Below are 19,609 nucleotides of genomic sequence, written 5' to 3'. Positions count from 1 at the left end.
GTAAAGACCTTTTAGCATTTATACTTAGGGTACCGCCCCAGTGACAGCTTTGTACCTTTTTTTTTTTCCTGGGGAATGTGTTATTCCAAACCTTTATGACTTTCTTTCTTTTCGTGTAACACACAAGATCATGACTGGAGCTTTTTAAGCTTCAAAAAGGATGCAAAAGTTCATAAATGTAGGCCATATGACTATATCGAAAGTCTTCCAAATCATATAATATCTTTAAGTGAGGAAAAGCACACAATTTCAGTCATTATTCCATGAAAACATCTCTCACAAAGCAGAAGTAACAAACTCTGTTTTACAAGTGAATCGTTCTTTTGACTAAGGAATCACTGATTCAGTTCATAAAAGATGTTTTGAATGATTTGTTCATTTGAATCAACTCAATGATACATTGATTCATTTGCAGCAGTTGTCATGATAACAGCTTACTAAGAAAGGAAGATTATCAGTAAATGCTGAATTGATCTGTTTTTCACACAAAGCTTTCATACGGCTTCAGAACATTTGAGATAGAGCACACAATATTTGTAGTGCTTTTACATCCTTTTTTATAGCTTGAAATAAGAGAGCAAATGCTGACAGAATTTTTGGTTAGCTATCCCTTTAGCCTTAGAATACGAAGTACAGTATGTCACTTTCTATTGCAAAAGATTTGAAAAAGGAGAAATGAGTGAGCATCAGCTCGCAAGGGACAGAGGAAGGACCTTTATCTTGCAGTCTAAAAAATAGAAGTTGCAGCTTGATCTACGATACGACGGGATAGGCCCAGTCTGTGTCATGTCCCTTCCTCAAATCAACTGCTGGTATACGATGGAGGGCTTGTCAGCATGAGCTTGCATACTGAGAAAAGGGAAGCGCTCGCCGCTGAAAGATGGAGGTGCAGACCATGATCCCAGATGGAGATTATTCTTCTAGATAATTTATTGGTCATGTTGCACAGGACGTTGAGAAACATGTTACTGGGTAAAGAGAAGTCTAATCTACACATTTGGTTTAGTTAACCCCGTACTTGCACTCGGAGGCGTAGGGATGCGCAGATTTGACTATATCATTCTGTGCAGAAATTATTTAAAGCCTTTTGCCAGAAGAATTTTCTGCAACGGTGAAATTTTAATAGAAAGAGACCTGACACATTATTTATGCATCTGACTATGTCGGTTTACTCTGCTTTTGTCATGTGAGCCTGTTAGCCGCTGGCTCGGGGGTGTATGTATCCTCAGCATTGAGTGCATTTTGTTCTCATTCATCTCCTTTGATCAGTTGATGATGAGAATGCTAAAGGATTCTGTATGTTGTCCCGGCAACCATTTCAAGTTCACTCAGCTGCAGCCATCATAGACACTCCATAACGTGTATTCTAGAGCTGTTCTCTGAGGTCAGTGATGGGCAGAATGGACATAGAAATTGGAAAAACATACGTCTCGTCACATTAAGGTAACGGCGTTCGATTGTGATGTGTTGACAGGATTGCACCGCATTTGCTGTGGGTATAGAGCAAGTTTTTCTTTTGTGCACCAAGGCTTGCCGTTCTTATTGCGAGTCATACATGTTTCTTTGAAAGTGAAGATCTCTTGTGCAATATTAAGCAAGTACGCTTGTAATACTTGCCAGCGGGTGAAGTGAGGGTTATCGTTGTGGCACTGCCACACAGCACTTATCTTTCAAAAGCTCTGTGAACCTGCATGTTATCGTGTGTAAACAGTTTCTAAACTGAGAGATTTAAACAGATGCTTGATATATTTGACAGTAATTTTAGTCTGTGTATAGCTTTACTTGGAAGGGATTTTCTAAACTGATTCGAATAGGGTGGGGGTCTTATTAGTTGACACCAGGGTGAGAATGTGTATTGGATTAGGGCTTTTCAGTAGGTCATGTGCTGTAAAATGTGCCATTTTTAAAAATGTTTTAATTACCATTTTTATATACCAATTATACCTAAATATTTTTGGAATAATTAAGATTTATATCTTATAATTAATATATATAGTTTGGAATCATTAAGCTTTTTGAAAGAAGTCTTTTATGCTCACCAAGGCTGCATTTATTTGATCAAAAGTGCAGTAAAAACTGTAATATTGTGAAATTTGATTAGAATTTAAATAAACTGTTTTCTTTTAATATATTAAAAAAATTTAATTTATTCCTGAATTTTCAGCAGCCATTTCTCCAATCTTTAGCATCACATGATCCTTCAGAAATAATTCTGATATGCTATATAATATAATATAATATGCTTAATGGATGAATTAATGGAGTTTACCTCACACTGATCAGACTTTGCTTATTGAATTCATTTTTTTTTTCTACATTCAATAAGATGAGAACTTGAGTCACCAGCTGTTAAAGTTGGCAAAAAGGAGAAAATCCATAATGAGGTTGCACTGGGGAGCACAACAACAAATTTAGCCTTACTTACACTATTCAAAGGTCAATATAATCAGAAGAAGTCTAAAACTATGGGTAAATTGCCTTCATAATTTTTACCAAGATTGCTTGAGGAAAAAATGCTGTTCTGACAGATCACAAAGTATGTTTGTGAAACACACCTTACCTCCTCAGGGAAAACTAGTCCCATCCGAATAGTGTTTATGAGGGATATTGCTCGGTTGTGAGCGTCTGCGAAGATTGGGTGCTGCTGACCTTTTTTAGGGAGATCAGAGAGATTTCAGTAATACTCGCAGACTGTGACTCAGATCTAGTGAAGCAGCAGAGCGGTTTGCCTGAAGGACAACACTCACACGGACGGGAAAGACGAAGGTGACTCAAAGCTTAGTCTCAAGCTCTCGCCCAGAGATTAAACTCATGGTAAAATTACAAACAGGTTTGTTAGGATGGTGTAGAAAGCTGCCTGCTCTTTTTCCACCTGTCGTGAAACCTGGAGAGTGTGCGTGGTTGAGACGGAAAACTTGAGGGCCGGGCTGTCGCGTGTTTACGTGTCGCTATGTGTTTATACGTCCCTTTGCATGTCTATTTTTGTCACGCTCTGTGTGTCTGCACGTGTGGGGGTGGCCTCCCTGGAGGTGCTTGACAGCCTGCGCGCTGCGATAAATGGAGAGGCCCGCTCAGTCCAGACCAAAGCGCTGGCCCACCTCCTCTACACTGTCTCCCACTGTCAGTCATGTAGAACTCCACCTGCCCACCGTTTGCCTCGCTACACTAGAGACTACAGCTGCGTCTGCCTTTTTTTCCTGTTTGCTGTCATCCTGATGCTGTTATCGTGTTGGAGGACAGATTTCTTGGTCACTGTGCTGTCATAGTAACCAGTGATTTCAAAAGAGTCGCAATTCACACTTCAGTTCTTGATCATGTGTATGGAAACTACTGTAGCGCGTGCAGTGGGCGATGAAGTCTGACTTTTGTGTTTTGTAGTGTGTGAAAACTCGTTTAAAAGCTTGAATGTTTTCTTACAGCACGCACAATCAAACAAGAGGAAGGTACTGAGGAGGAGACGGAGAGAAGGCCGGATGAGGCGGGACACAGCGGTGAAGAAGGCTCTGGATTGGAGGAGCCCATGATTGACAGCCCAAATAACTTACAAGATGCTGGGCCAGGAACAGAAGTGCAGAGTGAGACGGGGATAAGACTGCCAAATGGTAAATATAATGGTAAATAAATGTATAATATATGTATAAAAAAAAATGAAAATACTTTTTTTCCAAATGTGCATTTTTACTAAAACTCACTCTGTATGATTTATAAGCGTTTTGAAAAATGGGTACATGGAGTAATGTCCTCATAAGTCACCTTCTCCTTGTAATACCTATGTCATACCCATGTCATTATACAAATTTGTGTATTCATATGTCACAAAAACACACGCACACACACACACACACACATACATATATATATATATATATATATATGGACATGGGAACCTTCTAAAGTGAATATATTTCTTCTAGGATTGCTCTCATCTAAAAATTTATTCAGCTAAGTATTGGTGTTTGTGAGGACTTGAGCAGCTCAACATACATTATCATACTCATAAAATGACAGAAAATTTATGGAAAAGTCAGAGAATTAATAAAATGTGTGGTATAAATAACATGAAAGTTTAAAATAACATATATATTTGTATATATTTATAAAAGATAAATATATTTATATTTTATAAAGGAAAAATGTATTTTATGCAAGGCACCATAATCCAACAATTCGAAGTGCAAATGATTTGCCTAAATTCATTGTGACACTTCTCAAGTAAGTTTCGACAGAACACATTTCACTGACTTCCCATTAAAGTAGCAAAACCCTTTCGTGACCAAGGCTTGTCACTCATGCGTTCTTCCTTTTTTCAATGTTAAAAGGGTGTGGAGTGGGTAGCTGTTCTATAAGAAGACAATAGTTAAGACTAGGAGTTATTCTGAGGGAAAACATCCCAGGAATCCTCCACAACCTGTTCCCAAGCCCAGGGCTGACGTTGATACTGCCAGACTACACGCTAACAGTACAGGGTCATATTTCACTTTTCCAGGTTTTCATCTCCACTCACAATGAGAAAACGTTCAACTAATTAAGCCACAGCAACATCCCAACGCTCAACGTGGGGTTAGAGAAACCGATGATTGAAATGTCTGTGTCCATCAGATGTGTGTTTTAGAGTCACAGGCTATATTTAGAGCAGGTGCTCACGCAGCAGGTCTAATGCATGAGTAATCCAATTATTTCAACATAATTAGGTTCACAATCAACAAAACCTGAAAATTGTATCCGATAGATTTAGAATAGTTATCATAGCTGTTAAAGACATTTTTTAGATCCTTTAGATCCTTAGGAGGGCTCATCTGGTGGCAGTGGCAATGATGGAGGTCACATGGTATCATTATTGCACGTTATTCTTTGGTGGCAGTATAGCTGGGTGATACATTGAAAATGTATATATAATTAATATTTTTTAATAAATGTAATTAATTTATGTAACTGTGTGTATATTAGCTTAAAAAAGGTTTAATACGGGTAATTATTTTCAATCAGAGAAACATTATTTGAACCAAACTGTCATTTTAGCCAATTAAACTCAAAATCTATGTATAATTAAAGGGGTCATATGATGTTGCTAAAAAGAACATTATTTTGTATATTTGGTGTAATGAAATGTGTTTATGCGGTTTAAGGTTCAAAAAACACATTATTTTCCACATACTGTACATAATTGTTTCTCCTCTATGCCCCACCTTTCTGAAACGCGTCGATTTTTACAAAGCTCATCGGTCTGAAAAGTGAGGTGTGCTGTGATTGGCCAGCTATCCAATGTGTTGTGATTGGCCGAATACCTCAAGCGTGTGACGGAAATGTTACGCCCCTTACCATACTGTGATGCAGTCAGTGTCCCGGCCGGAGTGACGAGACAATAACATTAAAACTCATTATAAACGAGGCATTTGTTGCATCCAGTGGGGACATAATTACGGATTATAATGACTTATACTGTCTTTTTACGCGTTGCGTTGCATCGCGCAGCGTAAACATAAAACCATGTCTGGATTTGTGATCGGAGAAATGACAATGACAAACAAGAAGCGCTACTCTACACTGCTCAAAACTTGCGTTTGAATCATCAAAACAACAAGCGCTACTCTACACTGCTCAAAGCTCGCGTTTGAATCATCAGTGGCAAATCCTTTAAATGAAAACGTACTTTCGTGAGTCAGAACTGCCGGCATTTTAGTCTAACGTTACTCTTCCAGGATCAGTAAACAGTCCTCCATAAAATGTGCTGCACACATCTGATTATTTGGGTTGAAGTGTTCTGGAACAGTGTTGTAAATACAACTTAACCACTGATTTCTAGTCGTGTCCTCTTTTGGAAGGCCAAACAAAGTAGTTGCGCTTTCACAACGAAACACACAAAGCATCACACACGGCGGGCTTGAGTGAGCGACGGCGGGCGGGCTTGAGTGAGGAATGGCCAGCGGTCTTACGAAAGGCGTGGCCGGCGGATTCGATGAAGGAGCGGCCGGTGGGCTTGCGGCAACCACATGTGACGACCCCGGACTGGACTCTGCTCCGTCCACGGTGAAAGCCGATCCGGCGATCCACAGCACTAAGTTGATATATTCCCTCAGCGACCAGCACAGATCAGCTCTACGCATGACGAAGCGGATATCGTCCTCTTTTGGAAGGCCAAACAAAGTAGTTTCGCTTTCACAACGAAAAACACAGCGGCCTAGCATGAGCGAAAGCCCCGGCTTAGCGTGAGCTGAAGCCGGGCAAGAGTGAGCGCCTTCACGACATGGCGGTGGCGGCAACAACAATACTACAGCGAGGATAAAAGTTACGCCTTCTTTCTTTGCTTGAACATTTGGGCGGTGTTATGCAAATCTTCCCACATTGTGACGTAGATATGTGGGGGTGTGTTAGAACGAGTCGTTTTAGGTAGGCGTGGTTTACTCTTAACTTTTATAAAGAATATCTCTTTGGATTTGAGACTTTAGTCTTTGCAACTTTACAGATCTTCTTTATGCACCAAGAGCTTGTAACACTCCAAAGAGAAAGGAAAAACTGAAATCCCATCATATGACCCCTTTAAGAAGGAAAAGGCAGTAAAAATCTAGATAATGTTCAAGACATGCCTTCATAATCATTTTCTTTTTTTTATTATTAAATGAAAATGCACTACCATTCAAAATGTTGGTCCAGTAAGATTTTTTTTAAAATGTATTTGAAAGAATCTCATGTTCACAAAGGCTACATTTATTTGATCAAAAATACAGTGAAAACAATAATTTTGTGAAATATTATTACGCTTTAACATACGTTTTCTGTGTTAATATATTTAAAATTTATTCCTGTGAGAGCAAAGCTGAATTTTCAGCAGTCATTGCTCGAGTATTTAGTGTCACATAATCCTTCAGACATCAAACTATGCTTATTTGATGCTCAAAAAATTTCTTATTATTTCAAAAGAGCAGAAATAGAAAAGCAAAATAGAAAATAAATCTTATAAATCTAGAAATCTTGTAAAATTGTGTCTTTACAGTCATGTTTGATCTATGTAACGTACATCATTGCTACAACATATAATTTCTTTAAAATAAAACTTTTGATTAGTACTGTATGTCAACAAATTTAAATAAATGTTATTTATATTCATCAATATAAACAGCAGTATGTACCTACGCAAAGTTTGAACCAATTTATGAAAATGAATCAGACTCCATATTTAGGATATGCAGACATTTTGGTTTCAGAAATGAGTTCATGGTTGTATACATTTTAACTACACTCTAAAAAATGCTGGGTTGTTTCAACCCAACTTTGGATCAAATATGGACTACCCCAACTGTTGGTTTAAATTTTTAAATTACATTTTTAACCCAAAAGTTGGGTTAGCCCATATTTGACCCAAAGTTGGGTTGAAACAACCCAGCATTTTTTAGAGTGTAAGAATGAGTGATGGTGCAAACGAGTCATTTAAATAGACTGATTCGTGTAAATACATTTTACAAATCTTACACCATTTTTCCACTGAAGTTTATATCAAAGGCACTATTGAAAAGTCTTAATGTTGCTTAATTTAATATTTTTATATTCAATATATCGTCCAACGTCGAGTGGAAACAGCAGTCCCTGCATGTGCTGTGTGGTGAACAGTCTATATAAAGACAGCTACACTGAAAACACTGCAGTATTTATATGGTTTTTAACATCAGCATGTGTCTCTTGTTCGTGACTCTGTTCATCCTCTGTCCATCAGGTGACCGGCCGTTCCAGTGTAACCAGTGTGGGGTTTCATTCACTCAAAAGGGCAACCTACTGAGGCACATCAAACTCCACACGGGAGAGAAGCCCTTCAAATGCCCGTTCTGCAGCTACGCTTGCCGCCGCCGCGACGCCCTGACTGGTCATCTGCGCACACACTCAGGTCAGGCTCCCACAACTCTATGCAATTGCTATAAGAAGACACATCTATGGGTGGTAGTGCGGTATTAATGTGTGTTGTAGCCTACAAAACGATTGTGGTTCTGTGACCACAGCTGACATGCTCTGGAAAAACTGAGCAGAGCTGTTCTGTCCTGAGGGACGTGTATAGAGAAGCCTAGCAAACACTGCGGTTAGGCCACCTAGGACATGCTGCTGTGTTGCCTGCAAGTCTTGCACTCCACCAAAGGAAATGCTCTCTGTCAACCAAAGGGAAGTGTCGCTTTGGTGAAGCATCACTCTCTAACCCACTTTCATATCAGCCCACCATCAGTTGTCTAGTCCTCATCGTTGAAGATCCGGGTCATATGATACCATCAGCGCTCGGCTCGGGACTTCACGAGCTGTCACTCAGGGACTGCTTGGTTAAAATGCACAGGGAGAGCAGGAGCGACCTATCACTCTCATCGTGTTTTGCTGCCTTTCTTCGTCTTTTGTCATTTCCTGTTTTGCAGTTCTAATCACAGCGCAGGGATAACGCAGTTTTTAGGCCAGGCAGCTGATGTCTGTGGTGTCCTGTTTTTGTGGACAGAATTTATGAAATCATTCTTAAAGACATAGCTACATTTTGGTTTCACATATGCGCTGATGGTCGCGGGTTTTTTTAGGGCTGATGACCACCATATGTTTTTGTTCACACAATTGACTGAATTTCTGTTTCTCATGATGCTGTGTTAAAAACCGTTTGATCTAAATATTGAAATTAGCCCTTTGATCTTCAAATTGATACAATTGTATATTAAATACACTCCCGTTGTTAAGATTTTAAAATGTTTTTGTTTCATTTATTTGATTAAAGATACTGTAAAAAGAGTAATATTTCACAATAACTGTTTTCTATTTTAATATATTGTAAAATGTAATTTATTCCTGTGATGGCAAAGCTGAATTTTCAGCAGCCATTACTCCAGTCTTCAGTGTCACATGATCCTTCAAAAATCATTATAATATGCTGATTTCGGTAGTTCAAAAGAACTGCATTTATTTCAGATATAATATTTTGTAACACTATAAATGTCACTTTTGATCGATTTAATTTGTCATTACTGAAATTTTTTTTTTTTTAAAGTACGAATACAGTCTTGCTGACCACAAACTTTTTAATGGTAAATTGTGCCTAGGCATGAATTTCTTTACAAAACATTTCAATTTAAAACTTATTTGATCACTAAGTAGTTCCATTTGACTTACTTTATAGCTTTGATGACTTTACTATTATTTGATCGTAGTCATGATACAGAACGAGTAGGTGTATCCAGCCTGGTAGTATAGATTCTCCATCATTTAATAACTAACTATGCAAAATTTGTGGTGTGTGTGTGTGTTGTGGTCTATTATATTGATATCAAATGTCAGTGCGAGAACTTTTACCACCAAAACCTACGCACCAAACTACCTCAGTATATAAACATTTGTGGCCGATGAGAGTCATTAACTCATTTGCACATAATTTTCTAAAGGCATTGTAAGGAGATGCCACAAGAAAGCTTTGTTCTACCACAGTGTGAGATGTGTAGTTGTTGCTGGAGTCATTTTAAGGAGTAACCCAAGCAACAACATTGCCCAGGGCGGTCTCGCCCTTTTTGCCATAAGTCCATCCCCGCTCCTCGTTGACCCGTCCGCCTTCCCGCCAGCAACCTCAGTTGGAGCGGAATGCGAGTGACTTAGCAGGTCTGATGGCTTCTTGTGCAACGGGCGCCACATGAAAGGCCCTTTCCTCTCTGGCCCTTGGCAACCGGAGGATTGGTGGCAAACAGCCCAGGAAAGTTAAGAGGGAGTAAAAACGTGCAAAACATTGGCTATCCGATCGTTGATTAACGGCTGTCGCTGGAATCCATATGCATGCACGCAGACCACAAACGTGCTCTAAAAGATGAAACTGAAACAGCATATGTTGCACCACAGTTTTAGGCGTGTCATAATGTTGGGGACTTTGCTTTGGGTTGCTTTGGCTGTTTTGAAACGTGAGGTGAGTGGCCAACGTTTGATTCAGGGAGAGTATGCTTTAAGCTGTGTGCGTGTTTAACTACCAGTTGTGTAAGTCGAGCACTTTTGCTGATGCTCTACAATTGATAGGCATTTGCTTGAAATGAAATGTCATCCTCATCTCACTGTTTCCTGTTTTCAACCCGAATGGATGCGGTTTAGAGGGCTTTAATGCAGCACTATGTGCATGAATTTGCATTTGAATAAGTGCTTAGACAGGGATTTTTTTTCTGATTCGTCCAAACTTTGCTACAGGAACTCATAGGGTTTTGAACAGCTGCTATTAATCGATGAAACAGCTTGTTGCGTTTCTTTCGCACCGTACGAGTTCGCATCTTTCTCTTTGACGAATTTTAGCATGAATAACTATCCCAGACTTTGCAGTTTGCAGGTGTTTTTGACAGTTCATTGAACCAAACAGTTCAGTTCTCTTTTTTTCTCCATTTATAGGGTACATTTGTCAGTGTGGATGCACTATATCCTCTGTATGTCTGCTCCAACCCATTTCTCGTGTGCTGTCATGCGCATACCTAAATTTTTAAAGCCTCGGGTTTATTAGAAATATTGAAAGTGTGACAAAAAATGTCACTTTCAGAGCTGTCTCATCAGGTGAAACTGTTTCCAATACAGTCACCCACTGACATATAAAGACCCCAAAACTATTGACGTATAGATGTCTGCCCTAGGTCCCTTGATTACCTGACATTTACACAATGACATAAAGACCACGTTCATGAAAGACTATTTAAATATAGTAATAATAAGGGAATTTAGTCATTCTTCACAGTTGATATGGTGTGAAAGTTCACGTGAATGCCATATAATCATTTATATTTATATTTTTATATGTATATTTATTTTATTTCAATATTATATATTCTAATATTATAAATTGTTAATCATTTATGAAGACAATGTATTATATGAATTTTGGTAAATAATAATATATACTGTTATTGTAAAACAATATTTTATTTTGTTTTGTTTGTTCCAGGCGAACCAAAGCCATTTTTTCTGTTGCTGTAATCCATCCTTTCCCACAGAAGTGACAGGGCCACCGTTGTTTGACATGCGTTCTACATGCGAAAGGTCACTTCACAGCGTCTCAGTCAGTAGCTCTCACTTTCACTGTTTGCTTCAGACTGAAAGCACTACAGCGCTTTGAAGAGGGTTACCGAAAAGTGTAGGGGGTATTTTTACAATTGGCACACTTTACAGGTAATCCCACAGGCTTGCTAGTAACAGGTGTGAATTTTCATTATTTTCTCACGTGCAGTAAGAGACTGGTTAACTGCGTTCATACAGTATGACTCAATTCACTAGGCTGTTTTGTTTCACTGCCGCGCTCTTTATGAATAATTCTGAAAGTCCCTTTTACCAGAGGATTGACCACAGAGCTGAAAGCAGCCCCTGTCTCAAATTCAATTAGGTTTTTAGCTGACATAACAGAACAGCGCAGACGTAATGGTGGGCTATGTTCCGATTTGATACCGATAAGTGAAGGAGAAAAACATGACAGGTAAATGAATGACTCAAACTATTGATGAATGAAGCTCGGAATGAATCAAAGAACGAATCGTTCCATTAGCTACTGGAAAACTCACATCTGTTTCTGGAGGCTAAGCATCGTCCTCCTCCTACTCTCCTCTGCCCACGACGGAAGGACAAGGTGCTTGTTCCTTTTGCATCTTTCTTTGGGAGGTTCTGTCCCGCATTATCGCCCTTGCACTGACCTAATCTTAGTGAAACTGACTGTGAATCACTTCACACCTTATCTGGCTGAGGAGAAACACTCACTCCATTTCTGTTTATTGTTCAAAGAGACTTTCCAAGTCATCACTCGTGGTGCCAATCACAGATCGATGACGATAAAACAACATCAAATACTACTACTATAGTACGTAATTCTATGGAGCAAACCCCCCCACCATGTTGTAGTGGTTGCATCATCACGAAAATCTGGCTGTGCCCACTTTCTCGCTTACTCAGTTGGAGACCGAAACTCATTTGTGTGAGCGGTCTGAATGAGTTATTTTACATCTTAATACTTATTTTGCTACTCTTTGATGTCTTTTTAGTGGGCAAACCACATAAGTGTAACTACTGTGGGCGGAGCTACAAGCAGCGCACGTCATTGGAGGAGCACAGAGAACGGTGTCATAATTACTTGCAGAGCGTCGGCATGGACTCTGCCTCCAATCCTGGCCCGTATCCAGGTGAGTGGCTCATGACTTCATTGAGAATCTAAGATGACGTTTTTCCGCCTCATTGATATGGTGTTATGCTGACTTATAGTGAAAACCTTGTTCCACAACGGTGTTCCACAAGCTGGTCTGTTTCTTGGAAACAAGATAATATTAATTACTAACATAGAATTGCTAAACGTAGCATTTGTGGGGTACATTTTATTTACACCAAGTGGTCAAGGTTTTGCTGGTTAGCGTGGTTAGCCCCGGTCTTATCTATGTTGTTTTATTTTCCCACAGAAGTGACAGGGCCACCGTTGTTTGACATGCGTTCTACATGCGAAAGGTCACTTCACAGCGTCTCAGTCAGTAGCTCTCACTTTCACTGTTTGCTTCAGACTGAAAGCACTACAGCGCTTTGAAGAGGGTTACCGAAAAGTGTAGGGGGTATTTTTAAAATTGGCACACTTTACAGGTAATCCCACAGGCTTGCTAGTAACAGGTGTGAATTTTCATTATTTTCTCACGTGCAGTAAGAGACTGGTTAACTGCGTTCATACAGTATGACTCAATTCACTAGGCTGTTTTGTTTCACTGCCGCGCTCTTTATGAATAATTCTGAAAGTCCCTTTTACCAGAGGATTGACCACAGAGCTGAAAGCAGCCCCTGTCTCAAATTCAATTAGGTTTTTAGCTGACATAACAGAACAGCGCAGACGTAATGGTGGGCTATGTTCCGATTTGATACCGATAAGTGAAGGAGAAAAACATGACAGGTAAATGAATGACTCAAACTATTGATGAATGAAGCTCGGAATGAATCAAAGAACGAATCGTTCCATTAGCTACTGGAAAACTCACATCTGTTTCTGGAGGCTAAGCATCGTCCTCCTCCTACTCTCCTCTGCCCACGACGGAAGGACAAGGTGCTTGTTCCTTTTGCATCTTTCTTTGGGAGGTTCTGTCCCGCATTATCGCCCTTGCACTGACCTAATCTTAGTGAAACTGACTGTGAATCACTTCACACCTTATCTGGCTGAGGAGAAACACTCACTCCATTTCTGTTTATTGTTCAAAGAGACTTTCCAAGTCATCACTCGTGGTGCCAATCACAGATCGATGACGATAAAACAACATCAAATACTACTACTATAGTACGTAATTCTATGGAGCAAACCCCCCCACCATGTTGTAGTGGTTGCATCATCACGAAAATCTGGCTGTGCCCACTTTCTCGCTTACTCAGTTGGAGACCGAAACTCATTTGTGTGAGCGGTCTGAATGAGTTATTTTACATCTTAATACTTATTTTGCTACTCTTTGATGTCTTTTTAGTGGGCAAACCACATAAGTGTAACTACTGTGGGCGGAGCTACAAGCAGCGCACGTCATTGGAGGAGCACAGAGAACGGTGTCATAATTACTTGCAGAGCGTCGGCATGGACTCTGCCTCCAATCCTGGCCCGTATCCAGGTGAGTGGCTCATGACTTCATTGAGAATCTAAGATGACGTTTTTCCGCCTCATTGATATGGTGTTATGCTGACTTATAGTGAAAACCTTGTTCCACAACGGTGTTCCACAAGCTGGTCTGTTTCTTGGAAACAAGATAATATTAATTACTAACATAGAATTGCTAAACGTAGCATTTGTGGGGTACATTTTATTTACACCAAGTGGTCAAGGTTTTGCTGGTTAGCATGGTTAGCCCCTGTGTTATCTAGTGTTATTGTGAAATTGTTATGGTGTTGGATGACACAACGGTGTTCCACAAGCTAGTATGTTTCTTGGAAACAAAATAAATATGAATTACCAACATCTAATGGCTACTTTAAACCTTTCTGGAGTACATTTTGTTGACACCAAGGGGTTTTGCTGGTTAGCATGGTTAGCCTCTACTGGTAGTTTGGTCCGAACCACACTATCTGACAGCAAAAAACTTCTTTCTCCATTTAAACTCGCTCAAACTAATCATTCTAGGTAAAATCAGCGTAGTCTTGACAGTTCCAGAGAATTTGCGACTCAAAACAACCTGACTGCAGAACTTTGAGATTCATGGGAATGATAGTGAATAGTTTTCTCCAGGTATTATGGAGATATTATTATGGAGGTATTATACCAGCTTTGTTGATATGCTGAATCATTTTATAATTTTCCCAGGGGAGGTACCAAAGGAGCAGAGGCAGCTGGAGGCCGCTGGGATGGCGGCTTTCGACCGGCCTCCTGTAATTGAAAGACTGCAGGGGAATGTGGGTAAACGGAAGAGCACCACGCCACAGAAGTTTGTGGGTAAGTGTCACCTCAGCAGTAAATGTGGTTGAATCTACTGTATGCAACACACTGATCTTCAAAGTTCTAGCGGTGCTAACGAACGCAGGCAGGTCACATGGTGCAAGAAACCTTTTCAACCTCACACATAAAGTCCCTGTATGTGCATAATGCAAAATGGACGTGCTGTCTGCGTTGTTTTAAATCAGGTAACGGCACATTCACGAAATCTCCAAATGCCAAAATGGGCCTCTTGAGTTGGGTCCTAAAATGCTAAAAAGAAAGCTTGTCTAAAGTGCATATATCTGATTATTACTTTTTCATTGCTTAATCGTCATTTCATAAATTACTTCCACAATAATCATTACAAATGTACACAAAAAAGAGTACCTTCTACTTTTTGTAGGAGCAACGGTAATTGTGTCAGGCAAATAGGGCTGGGTTTTGTGAATTAGGCACAAGCTATAATAGGTCTAATTCAGAAAGTCTCACAAATAAAGACAATGGCTTATTTAAATACAGCACATTTCAGAGCATTTAGCGCCTGGTTAAACTGGATTGCCGGTGGTTAGTGAGTAACATGCAGGTTTTGGAGCTGAAATACCACATGCAACCGTCTAGTGAACGCTGAGTTTCCACATGAAGGAACAGAGAGCAGAACTACATTTCAAAAAATAAAGAGATAGTTAATTTGTCATGGAACATTTTTTAAAAGAGATAAAATATATGCACAGTAGCGCAACTTTATCAGAGACATTAAACATTATTTGAAATGAAACTCATTACATGTGTTGTAATGACAATAACTGCGGAAATCAAACTAAGTATTAAAGTGAAAGAGAGAGAGAAAAAGTTTGAGTAGGAGTTGTTGTTTTTTTTCATTCTGTGGTTTTTGCACACCTGTAACTTTGCCATTGCTTTTACTGACTACGCCAGAGCAGTTTACCGCATCCATATTATGCAGGGGTTAAATTTTCTCACTTCGGTCTCCAAACGGGGCTTTCCGTCATTAATGCAACAAAACCCTAGCAACAGTACTTTAAATGCACTTTTTACAGTAAATTGCAAGGTTAGTCTATTTTTTTATCATTATGGAAAGTACTTTGGGGCTGTTCCTAATGTATCTTTTATTGCATTGTCTGTTAAGGTGAGAAAATGGTTCGCTATTCGTACCCCGAGCTGAGCTATGAGATGGGCCCTAAGTATGAGAAGGAAGCTGAGGTAATGCATGCCCAATTGATGGACCACTCCATTACCAATGCCATCAACTACTTGGGCGCCGACTCCTTGAGGTCTGTGGTTCATCACCCATCCCTCTCCATGGCCGAAGTGCTGCCTATGGTGAACCCGCTCTTCCATCCGATGTACCCGCTTGGGCCCCGCATGGACCGTCTCAGCAGTCGCGAGCCTCTGTCTTTGCCCCACCCGAACCCAGAGTTCCCACACCCAACCAATGGCGCGATCTCCTTGGTAAGGCCCAAGAATCCTCAATCGGCCCGAGACGGGTCCCCGTGCAACAGCGGACAGGATTCGGCCGATTCGGCACGGAGCAGCCCCCGGGACAAGCTTGGCGGGGCCGGGCCCAGAACGAGATCCAGCCCGGGGTTTGGCCGGGCAGAGGAAGGCAGGGCGATCGATGCCGTCCGAGTCGCCGCCAGGGACAGCGTCCGCGTCTTCAGCCGCGAAGGCCAGGAGCTGAGGGTGTTCCAGTGCGAACACTGCCGCGTCCTGTTCCTGGACCACGTCATGTACACCATCCACATGGGCTGCCACGGTTACAGAGACCCCCTCGAGTGCAACATCTGTGGCCACTGCAGCAAAGATCGCTACGAGTTCTCCTCGCACATCGTCCGTGGAGAACACACCTTTCGTTAAGAATCCCACGCACTCTCGCAGTCAGTTTACTGCCGAAGCATTACGTGAGCACCGATCGGCAGATATATGAAGGTTTGGGTCCAATAGAAAGTTTTCATGTTGGAGCTGTTTGAAGATTTTTGTTCTGGGATGAGTATGTTTATGTTGTGAATGTTTTTCGTATTAAAGTTCTTTTTAATTTTTTTCACCCACACAGTTTATTTTTGCATATGTACTGAACCTTCCAACAGAGCAGCTATGTGTTATCTAAAGTTGTGAAGTTCTTTCTCTTTTTTTGTCATCTGTATTACCTCGATGCATGCTGTCATTCTGTTTATGGACCTTGATCAATATTACAGGTAAACCGAGCAACCAGAGGACCACTGGAGAACTAAAAGACTTTAATTCAGAGCTTCTTGCTGCTGTGGCTTCTTAGTGCCTTGCTAATGTTTCGAACGGCACGATTTTGCCTTTTATGGAGTGTTTTGTATCGTTTTAGCGTCTTTTTTCATTGCTCGCTCCCTTTCGATGAAGTTCCGGGGCGTATGAGCTGAAGCTTCGGTACTCATGCTAATGTCCTCATGTCAGTGCTATTCTAGTTTCAAAAAAGCAGTCCTGTAGGGTGGCACAAATCTTTCAGACACATTTTAATGAAGTGATGATGACAATCCCCCTTGTGTCTCGTAGATTTTAAAGGGAGACTTTTGCCGTGCTAAGGACAGATGAGTTTTCCACGCTGTGTTTTGCTGCTGTTGCACACTTACTATCATCTCTTGCGTTCTTATGCACTTCGCTGAAAACAGCACTGCGACATGCCTTGATAAACCTGTTTTTGCACTATTAGCTTGAGGCCTTGGGCGAAAATATGCTATTTCCATTCTATTGATAAAGCGAACAAAGGTCAGTGTGTAGTTTAGCTAGTATAATGTCATCTGTGATTCAAAAGGGAACAAGTCTGCACCTATATGCTTTATATGCTATATGCTTTAACAACAGGGTTGCCATACTTTGGATTGAAATCTGTGAATTTCATTCAGCCTTCAGACCAAATGCCTCATTATTAATGCCTCGTTAAATCCAACTCCTCTGACTGTCTTCAGTGTTAACTCAAAAAAGAGTTTAGATTTTATTGTTTTCTTTTTTTTTTGGCCCACGCATGGACCTACAGTATGTGTTTTATGTTGAGCTTTCTAAGAGCTAAGATCTGAAATATGCACTTGCATGCACTGCATATGCATTTTTGGTTAGACTCTGGTTAGCTAATACATTTGATCATTTAAGTAACCGTTGCACAATGACAACTGACAAAAAAATCTGCCAGGTAACAGAACAAGGCAGATCTTTAGAATAAAACAACAACTTTTATAGATGTTAGACGATTGCCATCGAGATTTCATCACTAACCCGAACTGCACAAGAGCTTTAGAAGATAAAACGCGGTTTATTAATCAGACAATGTTTCGCCCCCTGAACAATTTTCCCATGCTTGATGCAGAGACTTTTTTCACTTTGTTTTCAGGGCATTAAAATCAGTTGTATGTAGACTGTTTTGAATGTACACGTAGCCGTTCATTCTCCTTTCCTGTTTCTCTTCCCTTCTTTCTTTTTTTCTTTATTCAATGTTGATGAATATTTACATCAAGCATTCTGTAGCACAACCATAAATCCAGCTTTAATCAATGCATATGGCTTAAAGTGTACAACCGCAGCCTTCACGACGTTCAGAACCTCCCCTGCACATTTGTTGGGCTTTTATGTCAGCGCTAAAAGAGCCTTACATCACTATCAGACTTTGTTGTACCTATTGTTTTTTAAAGCTTTGCTTTTGTCTTTTCTGCGTTGAGAAAAACTCCAAAAAACTGTGAATATGCCCTTTAAACGTTATGAGGAAAAATATTTAAAAGGCACAACAGCACTGATAGAAATGCATTCATATTGTTTGAACACATCATTTTATTGTTTGTTAAAATATAGCTTTGCCTTTTACACTTCCAAAAAATGTCACAGATCTCACACACATACCGCCTGAAACATTTTGAAGAATTTTATTTGTTCTTGTGAAGCATGAATATCTTTATGCATTTTAGAAATTTTTTTTTTTTTGATTGGTGTCACATTGAATGTGCTCCACAATTCCAGGGCATTTTATATAATTATTATCAAGCGACATTGTTTTTGTTTTGTTTTTTTCTAAAAAAGGAACAAGGTGAAGGAAACGTTGATGTAAGACTATGTTTACAACCCGAATGAACAAGAGCACATGAACAAAACCTGTTCTTACGACGAGTCCACACTTTTGGGAGTGGAGAGTACTTGAAATTACAAGAAAGGCACTCTAGAGTCAGGTTTCACTTTTTACATTAAAGTGTATGGGACTGCTATTTTCTCATCTGTGTAAATATATATTTTTTGTGAGAGAAAGGTGTTTTTTAACTCTTCTTATTCACTGTGGACCTTACAAACAGTAAGACAAGGGTTTGCAGTGTATTTTTATATAAGTGAAAAAATGTATGAATTATATACAGTATATTTTGGTAGAAATGTTGAAATGGGGTTATCTTTTGCTGTGTGTCTGTTCGCTTTTTTGGGTTTTCTCAGGTACAGTGTTGTCAAAAATCTTCTTATAAGGCATTTGTATGGAACTGTTGGAGAGATTTGAATAAATATTGAATTGTTTAGTACTATTTGACTTGAAATCCAAAGTCAAATATCCAAATAAATATATATTTTAAAGATAGGAATCTTATAAGTAAGACCAAGGTTTACTGTTGTAAAACTTTCTAAGGTTAACTTTTGTAACCTTGGCATCTTTAAGGAAAGTGTGTGTCGTTCTATGTTGGTTTTTAAAGCATGGGCTTTTCTGCATTAAATACTGTCATCATCTGAACCTGTTGCTGTCTGTTCCACTCTTTTCCTTCTTATTTTCACACAGAACTGTTTTCACATGGTTGTGTGATGTTTATATTGTTGCTTGTGTAAATCTCTCGATCTTGTACTGAGAATAGATATGTGGTCTTATATATATAATGAGGCCCCCTTTTTTTTTTGTAGGACTTGTGGTTTTAGTCAAAGGCCATCTCTTTTCTTTCCACTGCCCCTCTCCGGTTTGCAAATATGCTCAGCAGACTGAGAAAGTGTATGTCGAAGTAAAACCAACAAACACATGCAGTGTTAGAGAAAAAAACAGCAAGAGATTGATAATACTGTTACTGATAAAGAAAGCAGTAATTACCTTAATTCGGATTAATAATTTGAATGTAATATACACTACCATTAAAAGGTTTGGGGTCAGTAGGGGTATTAAAGAAATTAATACTTTAATTCAGCAAGGATGCATAAAACTGATAAAAAAGTGATACAAAATATTTCTATTTCAAATAAATG

At 39.7% G+C, this 19,609-nt stretch overlaps 1 protein-coding gene across 1 annotated transcript in view; it reads left to right on the top strand.

Moving 5' to 3' along the window:
* Window positions 1–19,112, top strand: part of LOC107741927 (zinc finger protein Helios-like) — a 28,109-nt gene extending 8,997 nt beyond the window's left edge. The window contains exons 4-8 of the mRNA XM_016554743.1: window positions 3,420–3,602; window positions 7,709–7,876; window positions 11,997–12,134; window positions 14,264–14,392; window positions 15,519–19,112. Coding sequence (XP_016410229.1) covers window positions 3,420–3,602; window positions 7,709–7,876; window positions 11,997–12,134; window positions 14,264–14,392; window positions 15,519–16,246 — 1,346 coding nt within the window. The 3' untranslated portion in view covers window positions 16,247–19,112. The remainder of the gene's footprint in view (window positions 1–3,419; window positions 3,603–7,708; window positions 7,877–11,996; window positions 12,135–14,263; window positions 14,393–15,518) is intronic.
* The last annotated feature ends 497 nt before the right edge of the window (window positions 19,113–19,609 follow it).

Source organism: Sinocyclocheilus rhinocerous, unplaced genomic scaffold (genome assembly GCF_001515625.1).
Source record: "Sinocyclocheilus rhinocerous isolate Xijiao unplaced genomic scaffold, SAMN03320098_v1.1 scaffold226, whole genome shotgun sequence".
In the NCBI taxonomy this organism is placed as follows: domain Eukaryota; kingdom Metazoa; phylum Chordata; class Actinopteri; order Cypriniformes; family Cyprinidae; genus Sinocyclocheilus; species Sinocyclocheilus rhinocerous.
Note: the sequence above shows the minus strand (reverse complement) of the source record. Positions and strands in the feature narration are given on the sequence as shown.